The sequence below is a fragment of the Loxodonta africana genome, chromosome 2 (genome assembly GCF_030014295.1).
Source record: "Loxodonta africana isolate mLoxAfr1 chromosome 2, mLoxAfr1.hap2, whole genome shotgun sequence".
NCBI classification, from domain to species: Eukaryota; Metazoa; Chordata; class Mammalia; order Proboscidea; family Elephantidae; genus Loxodonta; species Loxodonta africana.
The window spans coordinates 11,718,075-11,731,368 of NC_087343.1; the positions used below are offsets into that span (position 1 = coordinate 11,718,075).

Below are 13,294 nucleotides of genomic sequence, written 5' to 3' on the forward strand. Positions count from 1 at the left end.
TAAAACAACTGGTATTGTCCATCATGCAAATACCAAAAAAAAAAAAAAAAAGCTTATTATAGTGGAGTAGATTCCAATTCATGGAGACCCCCATGTGACAGAGTAGAACTGCTCCAAAGGGTTTCCTTGGCTGTAATCTTTACAGAAGCTGGCAGTCAGGTCTTTCTTACACGGAGCCCCTGTTGTTGTTAGGTGCCGCAGAGTCAGCTCCGATTCGTAGCGACCCTATGCACAACAGAACGAAACACTGCCTGGTCCTTCACCATGGTTATAATCATTGCTATGCTTAAGCCCATTGTTGCAGCCACTGCCTCAATCCACCTTATCGAGGGTCTTCCTCTTTTCCACTGACCCTGTACTTTAGCAAGCATGATGCCTTTCTCCAGGGACTGATCCCTCCTGACATGTCCAAAGTATGTAAGACACAGTCTCGCCATCCTTGCTTCTAAGGAGCATTCTGGTTGTACTTCTTCCAAGACAGATTTGTTCGTTCTTTTGGCAGACCATGGTATATTCAATGTTCTTCCCCAACACCACAATTCGAAGGCATCAATTCTTCAGTGTTCCTTATCCATTGTCCAGCTTTCGCATGCATATAATGCAATTGAAAATACCATGGCTTGGGTCAGGTGCACCTTTGTCTTCAAGGTGGCATCTTTGCTTTTCAACACTTTAAAGGAGGTCCTTTGCAGCAGATTTGCCCAGTGCAATGTGTCTTTTGATTTCTTGACTGCTGCTTCCATGGCTGTTGATTGTGGATCCAAGTAAAATGAAATCCTTGACACGTTTGATCTTTTCTCCAGAACCACTAGGTAGCTTCAAATTGCCAACCTTAAAGTCAGCAAATGATTAAAAACCACTTTCATCACTATTGTTGTCATCAAGTTGATTCTGACTCGTGGTGACCCCAGGCGTGCAGAATAGAATTGTTCCATAGGGATTTCGAGGCTGTGGCTTTTCGGAAGCAGATGGCCTGACTTATCTTTTTTGTTGTTGTCAGATGCCATCAAGTTGGCTCTGACTCACAGGGACTCTATAGGACAGAGTAGAACTGCCCCATAGGGTTTCTAAGGAGCAGCTAGGGGGTTTGAACTGACAATCTTTTGGATAGCAGCCAAGTTCTTAATCACTGCACCACCCAAAAAGCAAGGTAAAGCCAAATGCACTGCTGTGTTGATCCCGACTTATAGCGACCCTTTAGGGTTTCAAAGCCTGTAAATCTTTACGGAAGCAGACTGCCACATCTCTCTCTCTCTCTCTCTCTCTCTCAGAGCAGCTGGTGGGTTCAAACTGCTGACCTTTTGGTTAGCACCCAAGAGCTTTAAGCACTGTGCCACCAGGGCTCCTGAGCAAGGTTTAAAAAAAAAAAAAAAAACTCGTTGCCATCAATTTGATCCTACAGGATAGGGTTTTCAAGGAGCAGCTGGTGGATTCTAACTGCTGACCTTTTGGTTAGAAGCCAAGCTTTTAACCTCTGCATCACCAGGACTCCAAGCAAGGTAAGTCCATGCTTATCAGGGCATCAATAAAACAGGAGCACCAGGTTGTCCAAAGCAAAAACCCATAGATGCCAAGCAGACAGGACAAAAGGAAAATGTAGCACCTAACATTGATTTCAGAAAGACTCGATTCATTATCCTCATTGTTATGGAAGTAGATACTGTTTGGCAGCTTAATTGTGACAAAATCACTGAAGAATTTGTAAGAGCAAAGAATAGAAAGAAATGTTTTTAATTATAACATGTTAGAGATGAAAGATCTATCTGAAAATAAAACAATCTGTTATAGTTTGTTTTCTGATCATTAAATTTTCTTTTATGGCATCTTTTCATTTGTTCATTTATAATTATAGCTTTTATTACAAAACAAGCATCAAAATTGAAGTACGAGCCATTTAAAATAAAATTGGTGAAAGTCAATTTTTTTGTTCTGGGGGATGAACAGAATTTTACATTGTTGAAACACCTAAGTTCACTGACTCATTTTCTTTATTGTAGAATATGTGGAATATTCTTTTTGTAGAAAATGTAGAAAGTACTAAGTTAAAATCTTAGTACCCAGCATCTACTAAAAATTTTATAATCCAGTTCATCTCATTCTGCTAAGGTATTATATGCCACTTTTATGTTCAATCACTTATAGTCCCATTAAAAAAAAAGTTACATCATGGACAGCTGAGACACACGTACACACACATATAAAAGCAAACCAAATTTGTTGCCATTGAGTCAATTCACACTCATATTTACTCTACAGAAAAGAGTAGAACTGCCCTGTAGGGTTTCCAAGGAGTGGTTGGTGGGTTTGAACTGCCGACCTCTTGGTTAGCAGCCAAACACTTAACCACTGGTGCCACACACACACATGTACATACATGTGTACATCTAGCTCACATATGCTGTTCCAAATACATGAGTAAGCAGAGGAGAGGACACCACGGATTATCAATGCTTAGGGCCCTCACATTCTTTAATCCGGCTAATGCTCTCAGCTGCTGACTAAAAGGTTGGAGATTCACGTTCACTCACAGGCAACTGAAAAGAAAGTCCTGGCTATCTGCTTCCAAAACATCAGCCGCCGAAAACTCTATGGAGCACAGTTGTACTCTGACACACATGGAGTCTCCGTGAGTCAGAATCGACATGACAGCAACTGATGTTATGTGTGTCAGACTGAGCAGACCTGGGTATGGTTCCCAGCGTGTAACCTGCGCACAAGGAGCTCTGGTTGCACAATGGTTAAGCACTCAGCTGCTAACCTAAAGGTTGCTGGCTCCAACCCACCCAGTGGCTCCACAGGAGAAAGATCTGGCAATCTGCTTCCAGAAAGATAACAGCCTAGAAAACCCTATGGGGCAGCTCTACTCTGTCACCTGGGGTCAGTATGCTGTCACACAACATCAGCGAGAAGCCTGGGCAGCTTCCTTCGCCTTTTGGGTTTCACTGCCCTCCCCTGTAAACTGGATGCGCTGAAGCTTTCCTCATACACCTGTTGGGAGGATTAAAGTGATACAGGGCAGGAGCATAGAAGGCTCAGCAAACAGCGCAAGGTCCGTCAGCGTGGGGAGACCCTGTCCAGGTGAGACCCCTGGGCAACATGAGGACACCCTGGACTCGGAGTGGCGGTCGTGTGGGACTTGCAGTACCTGGGGCAGAGTGCCAGTCCTTTAAAGGGGAGCTTGCACAGGACCCAGAGCGCTTGGATAGCACAGGACATCAGGACAGTGCACTTCTGTATCCTCATTGTCCTCAGCCATGGCCCGAGCCACTGTGTCAGTTTATCTTGCTGAGGTCTTCCTCTTTTTCGCTGACCCTCTATTTTTTTTTTCCACACATAAAAACAAGGGCCTTGAAAAAGTAAGTGCAAACCAGTTAATCGTAGAACAAGGTAGGTGGTATGTATCTAGGTGTTCACTGTAAAGTTCTTTCAATTTTTCTGCATGTTTGAAAATGTTCACAATAAAATGTTGGCAGAAGAAAGATTTTTTAACTGCAGCCAGTTAGGACTGTAGTCTCCAGTTTTCCCCTGCCTCCTCCCATTTCTCCCAGGATGGTAACCTAGGAAAATGACGTGTTTTTTCTTTTTTTTTTTTTCATGATGGTGCAATGGTCAAGTGCTCAGCTGCTAACCAGAAGAAAAGATCTGGGGATTTGCTTCCTCAAAACCAAAAACCAAATCCATTGCCATGGAGTCAATTCTGACTCATAGCAACTTTAGAGGACAGAGTAGAACTGTCCCACAAGGTCTTCAAAGAGCAGCTGGTGGAATCAAACTGCCCACTGTTTGGTTAGCAGACGAACTCTTAACCATCGCCCCATAGGGCGGTTATCTCAACAAGATGCATTAACACAATGGTTGCAACAATGGGCTCATAACAATGACTGTAAGGATGGGACAGGTCTGGCCAACATTTCTTTCGGATGTACATAGGGTCCCTGTGAGTTGGAACCAAACTCTGCTGCACCTAAAAACAACATGAGTCGGACTCATAGCGACCCTATGAGGACAGAGGAGAATTGCCACATAGAGTTTCCAAGGGGCGCCTGGTAGATTCGAACTGGCAGGTTTCTGGTTAGTAGCCATAGCTCTTAACCACTAGCCACAGAGTTTCCAACTGGATGGAATACAACAAGAAGTGATGTCTTGGTGGCACAATGCTTAAATGCTCAGTTGGCAGTAGGAATCCACCAGCGGCTCCTCAGGAGAATGACCTGGCGATCCGCTCCTGCCGAGATGAAACCCGCTGTCGTCAAGTGGACTCTGACTCATAGTGACGCCGTAGGACAGAGTAGGACGGGGTCTCCAAGGCTGTAATCTTTACGGAAGCCGACTGCCACATCTTCCTGTAGAGCGGCTTGTGGGTTTGAACCGTCAATCTTTCCGTTAGGAGCCTAGTGATTAATCACTGCCCACCAGGGCTCCTTCCCGAAAAGATTACAGCCTATGAAACTCTACAGTGTGACCCCAGCATGTTTCCTCCTTTTTCAAAATGGACAACTGAGAGCTTGACATAACTAACGCCATGAAGAACCTGTAAGTTTTTTCTCCTTCCTCTGCCTGCACGTACCTCTGTTAATGACTTTGTTCTCGGTTTTAAACTGATACAAATAACCTTTTGTTATGTCCAACCATCTGTGGCATACAACCCCCACAAGACAATCAGAGCCTAGGGATCTGATATGAATATCTTTAGCCTAATAAAGAAATGTCTGGCAGAGGACTACAAAGTCACTTGTAACCCTTGTTAAGATTCTATATAAGCTCTAATGTAAAATTGCTCTTTGGGACTCCTTAGAGAAGGCCTATGTTGCTGCTGGGTCCCCGGTGATGTATACCCAAAACCCAGTGCCCTGGAGTCCATTCCGACTCATAGCGACCCTATAGGACAGGGTACAACTGCCCCAGAGTTTCCAAGGAGCACCTGGCGGATTCGAACTGCAGACCTTTTGGTTAGCACGGGTAGCACTTTACCACTATGCTACCAGGGTTTCCCCGGTGATGTATACATCTCCTTAATAAACTTTCTCACTCTTTCTGACTTAAGAATATGTTTCATTGGCTCCACTGCCCCAGGGCACAGACCCTAATCAGGTAACAATGCGGCAGTTGGACCCTGTCACACGGGAGCGCTAGGAGTCGGAATTGTCTCCCCAGCACCTAACAACAACCATGATGCCTTTCCTCATAGTAAGGATTCATATCCATGCCCATTTTTGCATGTTTTTCATAGAACTCCCCCCCAAACTGCCCATGCTGGTGGACCGCAGGGCAGGGGGTGTCCCAGGCATGGGCAGCCGGGAAAGGGTGCAGGGGCCCCGGGAAGGGGAAGGCGGCCCGCAAAAGGCAGGCCAGGAGCCCCTCTGGCTGCCTTGTGGCGACACAGCCATGCGACCGGCTGGACACACACCCCCAGCCCTGGCCGAGCGTGCGCCTCTCTAGACCCTGCGGTCGCCAGCGGCCAGGCACGGCACGTGACGGCTGCCATCATTTCTCCTAGCGGACACTTCTGGCGGCGGCGTCATCGCCCTCACTGCGCAGGCGCGGGCAAGCGCGCAGGCGCGCGGCGAGGGCGCGCTACCGGCGGGGTTGGCGCCTCGTTTTCAGGTAGGGGGTGCTGGCTGTTCTCACTGGAGCGCGGGGGTCGTGGCGGCTGCCCTGGGGCGCGCGCTCCCGGGTCTTCCCCGGAGCAGCGAGGCTGCAGGAGGAGGCCGGCTGCTCGAGGCGACCCCGGGTCTCAGTTTCCCTGGTGGGCCGCTTCCCGGCAGCGACTGGATGAGGGATAGGCGAGGGCGTCTGGGATCTCGGAGGGATCGGCGGGTCGGGACGGCCTGGGCCACAGGCTGAGGGCCGGCGGGCGCCTCTTCTGCCTCATCGAGTGGGACCGGGCCCTTCCGGACCGCTGCGGGCCGGGGCTTCCTCACCCGTGAGGGGCCCTGTCTGCTCCGACCGCCCCGGGTTTGGGGTGGGGTCCGCAGAGGCTTTAACCGAGAACACGGAAGTCGCAGCAGATGTTAGCCTGCCCGCGTCCTGGCCCACGCTTTGGGCAGCGGAGTAAATGACCGGACGTGCGTATTGCAAGGAAGTCCGTAAAGCAAATGGTTAGTTAGACTGTAAAACGCTAGTTAACCTCCCTCCACCACCCTGCGGTTAGAAGATGGGGTCCTCTTGTGTTTTTTGTCTGCTGATTGAGTAACTTACTCGGGATCCTAGTTCACCTTTTGCCATCAAAGACGCGTCAGCTTTGCCCACATTCTGCCCTTTCGTTAAACCCAAAACGGGTCAGGGTTCATGGAGAAGCAGGACAAATGGTGCTTGCTAAGGGTGTGGTGATTTCCTATGAGCGTATTGATTCCCAGATGGACGTGATGTTTCTTGTTGTCACGTGGTGCTACATGGACACGTTTTATTCAGTCTCAAAATCGGCCCTGGCCCGGGACACTTGTGTTTAATTGATGCCTGTTCTCTAACAAGGACAAGGGCAAGTCCATTTAGCCTCCACTGGCCTGGTATACTTATTTTGAAATGGAAGATGTGGCCTAAGTTGAAGGTTCTCAGTTGCGAAGTGTCTTTTATAAACCTAGTGGAAACCCTGGTGGTGGTGTGGTTAAAGTGCTACAGCTGCTAACCAAAAGATGGGCGGTTCGAATCCACCAGGCTCTCCTTGGAAACTCTATGGGAGAGTTCTACTCTGTCCTATAGGGTTGCTATGAGTTGGCATCAACTCCATGGCAATGGGTTTTTAGTGTTTTACATATTCGTTTATACTTCTTTAAAGGGGAAAGGCTTCTAAATTATTGCAAAGCACTCTATGAGTTCTTTGCTATTCTTATGGTAGGGTAAACCGATCATTTAATTTGGAGTTTCTGCAGCTGGTAAAGGAGCTCTTGGACCTAAACTCCCCGCTCTGTGACCCCACATCCCTTCTCTTTTTAAGCCACAACAAAATAGGAAGAATGAAGTTGTAAATAGTAGGCAGAAACACAGAAAAAGTTATAACAACTCTTTTTCTCCCCCCATAGGTTTAGCCACAATATGGCGACGCATTTGATAAGGACAGTGGTGGTTTCTGTCATGCACCCTTTCCTCCATCGGAGTGGCTGCACAGTGAAATCCCGAGGACTGTCCACATTCCTTCTAGGATCCCTTTGCAGTGCGCTTCCAGTTGGCACGAGTCTCCTGAAGCCCAGCTTGGTCATTGAGTCACTTCTTTCAAATCATCTCATGCCACGTCTGCAGCCTGCTCTGGGGCTCAAAACGAAGGTCGCCATCAGGAGGCGCTGCAAGGACTGTTACCAGGTGAAGAGGCGAGGCCGGTGGTTCATCTATTGTAAAACAAACCCAAAGCACAAGCAGAGACAGTCTTAGACCCTTCGGCTGTAAAAGGGTGTGCAAAATTATTTTTATTTCCTTGGAAAATTAAAAATTACTTCCTTGGGAAAATGGGTTTACCTTATCAAAAGGAAAATAAAATCTAAATGTTCTGTAGCCTAAGATTTGTTGACCTTAAGGTTTTGTCGACTCTGCTTCCTAGGTGTCTCACCTCTTTATATCAGTCTAAATCCCGTAAAGCCAGAGCCCCAGATGGGAAACAACTCGTTTTTGTCTTTCGCCTGTGCAAGCTGTGTTTGACTTGGGCTGGAGGGCAGAGAACATACGGAGGGAAAGCTAGTTATAGCCCGCAAGGTCAGAATGCAGGTTTGAAAGGTCACCCTTTGGGATAGCTCCCAGCCCTGCATCGGTGGTCAAAGATATGGCTGATTTTTATGTGGGTTCAAGCTGGTCTCGATATTTCTGTTATTTGAGAATAAGGATGAAAGGCCTTGGTGGCGGTCTTCAACTGAAGGGAAATTGAATTTGTATCTGACAGTATATTGGATGTCAATTAAATATGTCATTTTTGGTCTGAGACTCCAGAGTAGTCATGCTTTTACGCAGCAAGTTGGTGTCTCTCAGACTCTGGTAGTGGATTTTCTATACAAAAAGGACGAATAGCAAAATAACACACTGGTTATTTTGCGAAATAATCTACAGCATCTCTGAAGGAATTATTACGTATTCTAACATACTGGAAAGTATTGCCATTTGTCAGTGTTGAAAAGCCATAGTCTAGTTATTTGCTCTCTTTGAAAACAGTTTCTCCTGTGGCTACCTGTTTCTGCAGCCTGGGAGGAAGTGACTGTAAATCCTGTGAACTGTAATCTGGCACAGTTCACAGCCGTGAGCCATTCTAAACTACAGTGCACAAGCCTAGCATCCAGGTAGCACTGGATGTTTCTCTGTTGAAAAGGATGTTTTGTTGATAGAGACTGTTGCTAGAATACCCTTTTCCTGAAAGTTGTGAATATAGGGACGCTCTCAGGACGGTGATGATGGTAAATGATTAAATGCAGAATGTGGAGAACAGTATGATTTCCCAAGGCCAGCGGTAGCTGCTGTCATGTACTTCCATGCTTTGGCCTGTTTGATCCCTACTCAGTCAAGACATGGTGTCTCCTTCAGGGAGGCAGTGGTGGCACGGGTATAGCAAGGGGAACCTCCAGGCTGGGCCATGCGCACTAATTGATCGTCATACCTAGTGATATACTGGGGTAAAGGAGGCAGAAAATCCAAGTGAGATGATGTAGAATGTTCGCATTCCAGGAAGGACATTAACCACAGCTAGAAGGAGAATGCAGAGGCAGCAGAGCTGTGCCAGGGAGCTACATGGTTTCCAGAGGGTGTGTAGGCCTGCAGGCAGAAAAGCTACTTGGAGTCACGAGCAGAGTTCCTTAGCCTCATCTTCCTGGAAAGGATCAAATAAGAAAAATGGGCAAAAGACATGAATAGGCAGTGTCCAAACCAAATGTATCCAGTAGGCTCAATCTCGCTAGTACATAGGGAAATGGGAATAAAAATGAAACGCTTTTTTGCCCATCAGATCTGCAAATGTTGGAAAGATAATGAAATCCAGTATGAAAACAACTGTTGGAAATGAACATTCCCATGCACTGTGGATGGTAGTACCTTTAAGAGGCCGAATAAGCAATTTTTACAATGTTAAATATGTGTTCCCCTTCCCTTCTGGGCATTTATCTTGGCTAAATACTTCCACACAAGGAGGAATGTATAAGGCTGTTCTTAGAAGCAATGTTTGTAATTGCAAGCGACTGGAAACAACCTAAATGTTCAATGATGGGTAGATGGTACAGTCAGCTCTCACACAGGCATCCCAAGGTAACCTAGGCAACAGCATTTAGACATATGACATGGCTCTCTGTCAACTCCTCCAACGCTAGCCAAGACATTTTCCTAAATACTGTCAAAAAGCAAGTTGTAGAACAGTGTGCAAAGTATGTTTCCTTTATGTTAAAAAAAAACCCTACAAATCTAGCCATGTTTCCAAATACAAACATTTAGGTAAGTTTGTAAGAATTCTGGAGTGACATACGCCAACATAAGGATTATTTTACTTCTAACAGGGAGGGTGAGATGAGTGGGAATGCAATGAAACGTTCATGTTTCTTGTGTGCGGTTTTAATTTCTTCCAAGAGCTATGATCATATCTTTTGCAATTGATACATAAAACCAAATCAAACTCACTGCAACCAAGTCTATTCCAACTCATAGCAACCTTATAGGACAGAGTAGAACTGCCCTGTAGGTTTTCTAAGGCTGTAAACTTTATGGAAGCAGACTGCCACATCTGTCTCCCTTGGAGGGGCTGGTGGGTTCAAACCGTCGACCATTCGGTTGGCAGCAGAGGGCTTTAACCACTGCACCACCAAAAACAAAAACCAAACAACTCATAACGACACCATAGTACAGAGTAGAACCGTCCCATAGAGTTTCCAAGGAAATCCTGGTGAATTCGAACTGCTGACCTTTTGGTTAGCAGCCCAACTCTTAACCACTACACCACCACAGTTGCCACTGCACCACCAGGGCTCCCTAATTCATACATAGAAGAAAAATATAAGCGTTCATAAATATGTTTATTGAAAAAACGTTTAAGCAATGTAAAAATTGTAAAGGGAAAAGTAACAATTCCTCCCTACACACCCTCCCCTCCCACCCCCTCCTTTGCCCCTTCCCAGGCCAGCTCAACCCTCTTCTCCAAAGGAACCACTGGGTTTTACTGATACTATGGCCTCCATTTGGTGGTGGTTGTTAGTTGCCATTGAGTTGACCCCAGCTCGTGGTGACCCCATGTACAACAGAATGAAGCATTGCCATTGCCCAGCCCTGCACCATCTTCGTGGTCTTTGGTGTACTTGAGTCCGTTGCTGCAGCTATCGTGTGGTGCTCATCGTCCACCACTATCTCGGACAATACTCTGTTATGATCCATAAAGTTTACATTGGCTCGTTTTTGGAATAGATTGCCAGGCCTTTCTTCCTAGTCTATCTTGGTCTGAAAACTCCACTGAAACCTGTCCACCAGGGATGACCCTGTTAGTATTTGAAATACTGGTGGCATAGCTTGCAGCATGACAGCAACACAAGCCATCACAGGACAACAAAGACTGATGGTGGAAGGTTTAGCTATTTCCGGAGTCTGAGCTTATTTCCATGTCCTGGGGAAGAGGAACTGATCATATCTCTGGTAAGGGATTGTCAGGAACTTGAATCAAGGAGGGGCCCACCCCAAGGCCCTGCTCTCCAGGCCTGAAGCCCACACCTCCTCTCTGTTCATTTTCCCATCTTACAAAGACCCTCGCACCTTCTTGTTTTTAACCTGAAATAAGTGAGCTGACTTCCAGAAGCTTCCAAACAGGAGGCCAGTTCTCCAAGCAAAGTCTCTGTGTTTCAATTCTCCACCTAAATGGCCACAGAGCGACCTTTCCTGCATCTTCTCTGCTGTTTTCATTACGGGAATCAGCCACATAATCCACTGAATATTTGAATACAACGTAACTCATTTTAAAGCATTTCTTTAATCTTGAAATATAAGATGGAGAGATCAAATGTATTCTACCATCTGTTTTATTATAACTTTGGTATGTTTGTACTTCAGTGTTGTCAGTTTTCACAAACGATGTTCTCTTGCTTAACAAACCAGTGGAAAAACCAGAGTTGGCTCTGACTCATGGCGCCCCCATGTGTGTCAGAGTGGAACTATGCTCCATGAGGCTTTTAATGGCTGATTTTTTGGCAAGAGATTGCCATGCTTTGCCAAGGTGCCTCTGCATGTTCTCCAACCCCTTGGTTAGCAGCCGAGTCCATTAACTGTTTGCACCACCCAGAGATTCATTGTCTTAACCAGGGGTTGGCAATACCCACCCCTCCCCACACCGCCTATTTTTGTGAATTAAGTTCTAGTGGCACATAACCAGTCCTCATCCATGGCTGCCTTCACGCTACAAAGGCACAGGTGAGTAGTTGCAACAGAGAACACATGGCTCCAAAAGCCTTCATTTGCTATTTGGCCGTTTTCAGAAAGTTTGCTGACAGTCTTCGAGAACGTCCACCGCTGCAGACATCATCTCTGACCCTCAGCAGCACACTTGTGTCTTATATTTCAGTGTTGCTATACGAATGGTAAGTTAGTTTAGCAAGCAGTTTGTGGTGGGGATTTCAAGTGCCAGGATTTTCATTTTTATCCTAAAGATAGTTTGAACAACCGTTACTCATTTAAAAAAGAAAGCATAAATAAATGAAAAGATGTAAAGAAAATACAACATTTTCCCCAGTGTGTGCGTGCTCTAAACCCGACTGTAGATATAAACAAACACATTGTATGTTTTTAAATCCAATCATACCACACACGCCATGTTGAAATCACCCTCTGAGTTTCTGGATATGACTCCACGTAGGGGCCAATGCTTCCCTTCCTTTATTCGCTTAGGTTGTTTTTCACTTTTTGTGTTGTTTTTGCTGCACAGTTTAAATCTTGACATGATGTGCTTTTCCTAAATCAAAAAGGCAGAGCTACGAGAGCTCATAAAAGCAGTTTTCTCAGAGTGATATGAGAATTTATTCTTTTGAAAGGACATGAAAGAAACATTGTATTTTGTTTAAAAAAAATCCTTTGCCTAACTCACTGGGCGGCAACTCTCTGGGGCTTTTCTTATTCATCTGAGTGGCTGGGCGATGGTATATTTTATTATCGTGCTTTATGTGCTGATCAGCTTTAGGAAAACCAGCTACCACTGAGTCAACCCTGACTCATGGCGACCCCATATGTGTCAGAGTGGAACTGTGCTCCACCAGCAAGCCTCCTGTGTGAACACACTCAGCTTTCTCGCTCTGGGGGCTGGGAAGTCCACCATGCAGTCTCCTGCCAGCCTCTCCTGCTGTTGTTTCTCTGCTACTGCTTTTCACCATCTTTAGTGTTACAGCTCTCTCTCTTTATCTCTCTCTCCATCTCCTGGTTCAAGGAGCTTCTCAGTGCGGGGATCCTGGGTCCAAAGTATGCACTCAATCTTGGCTCTTCCTCCCTGTTGGTGGTGAGATCCTCTCTCAGTTCTGGAATTGGCTCTCTTTTAAGCCTAGCGGGATGGCAAAACTGACCAATCCCCTTGGTGGGCCACAATTACCTTATTTCACAGTCCCACCTAATCGCCAGGGTGGAAGTTACAAGACCATAGTGAGAACGGCCACACAAAAGTGATCTATCACACCACACCAGCTTTAATTTGTATCTATTCAGGATGAACAAGAGTCCCCAAGTGGTGCAAACAGTTAACATGCTCTGCTGTTAACCAAACGGTTGGAGGTTCGAGTCCACTCAGAGGTGCTTCAGAAGAAGGGCCTGGCAATGCATTTCTGAAAAATCAGCCACAGAGCTAGAGCTGAGCACCTCCAGGCCGAGGCTTGCTGGCAGAATAGGGCGTCTAATGCAATTCTGGTGAGGGCTCGGAAGGAAGCGAGGAGAGCTGTGGAGAAAGCCTCTGTGGTCATAGAGGACACACACGGTGCCAGGAACAGAACACTGCTAGAAACGTGGACGTTAAGTGTGCTTCTGGTGAGGCTTTAAAAGAAAAGAATGAGCGATAATTGAACGGTGGAGGACGGGTGATGTTTTTATGCAGTGGCAAAGAGCTTGTCTGAATTATGTTCAAATGTTTGGTGGAAGGTAGAACTTGTAAGTGATGAAATTGGATATCTGGCTTATGAGATTTCTAAGCAAGATCTTAAAAGGGCTGTGTGGGTTCTGTGGCTTTTCCCTGTTGCTTATAGGAAAATGAGAGAGAAGAGGCAGACTTAAAAGTGAACTCTGCAAAATGAAAACAGAACTTAAAGATTTGGAAATTTCTGTTATACAAGCCAAGGATCTGTGTCCTAGAATGTTCACCAAGGACATGGCTACACAATCT

General features: G+C 46.0%; 1 protein-coding gene across 1 annotated transcript; it reads left to right on the forward strand.

Annotated features, from left to right (window-relative positions):
• Positions 1–5,250: 5,250 nt before the first annotated feature.
• MRPL36 (mitochondrial ribosomal protein L36) lies at positions 5,251–7,491 on the forward strand. Its single transcript, XM_010588269.1, has 3 exons — positions 5,251–5,343; positions 5,498–5,604; positions 7,020–7,491. The coding sequence occupies exons 1-3, from the start codon at positions 5,251–5,253 to the stop codon at positions 7,363–7,365; spliced, it is 546 nt and encodes a 181-aa protein (XP_010586571.1). The 3' UTR covers positions 7,366–7,491.
• The last annotated feature ends 5,803 nt before the right edge of the window (positions 7,492–13,294 follow it).

What these genes read in the sequence shown, in the direction of transcription:
- MRPL36 (XM_010588269.1), top strand. Translation starts at nt 5,251, where the DNA reads ATGCTGGTGGACCGCAGGGCAGGGGGTGTCCCAGGCATGGGCAGCCGG. An exon ending in GGGAAGGCGGCCCGCAAAAG is followed by an intron (nt 5,344 to 5,497) that starts GCAGGCCAGGAG and finishes CATTTCTCCTAG; the next exon opens with CGGACACTTCTGGCGGCGGC. An exon ending in GGTTGGCGCCTCGTTTTCAG is followed by an intron (nt 5,605 to 7,019) that starts GTAGGGGGTGCT and finishes CTCCCCCCATAG; the next exon opens with GTTTAGCCACAATATGGCGA.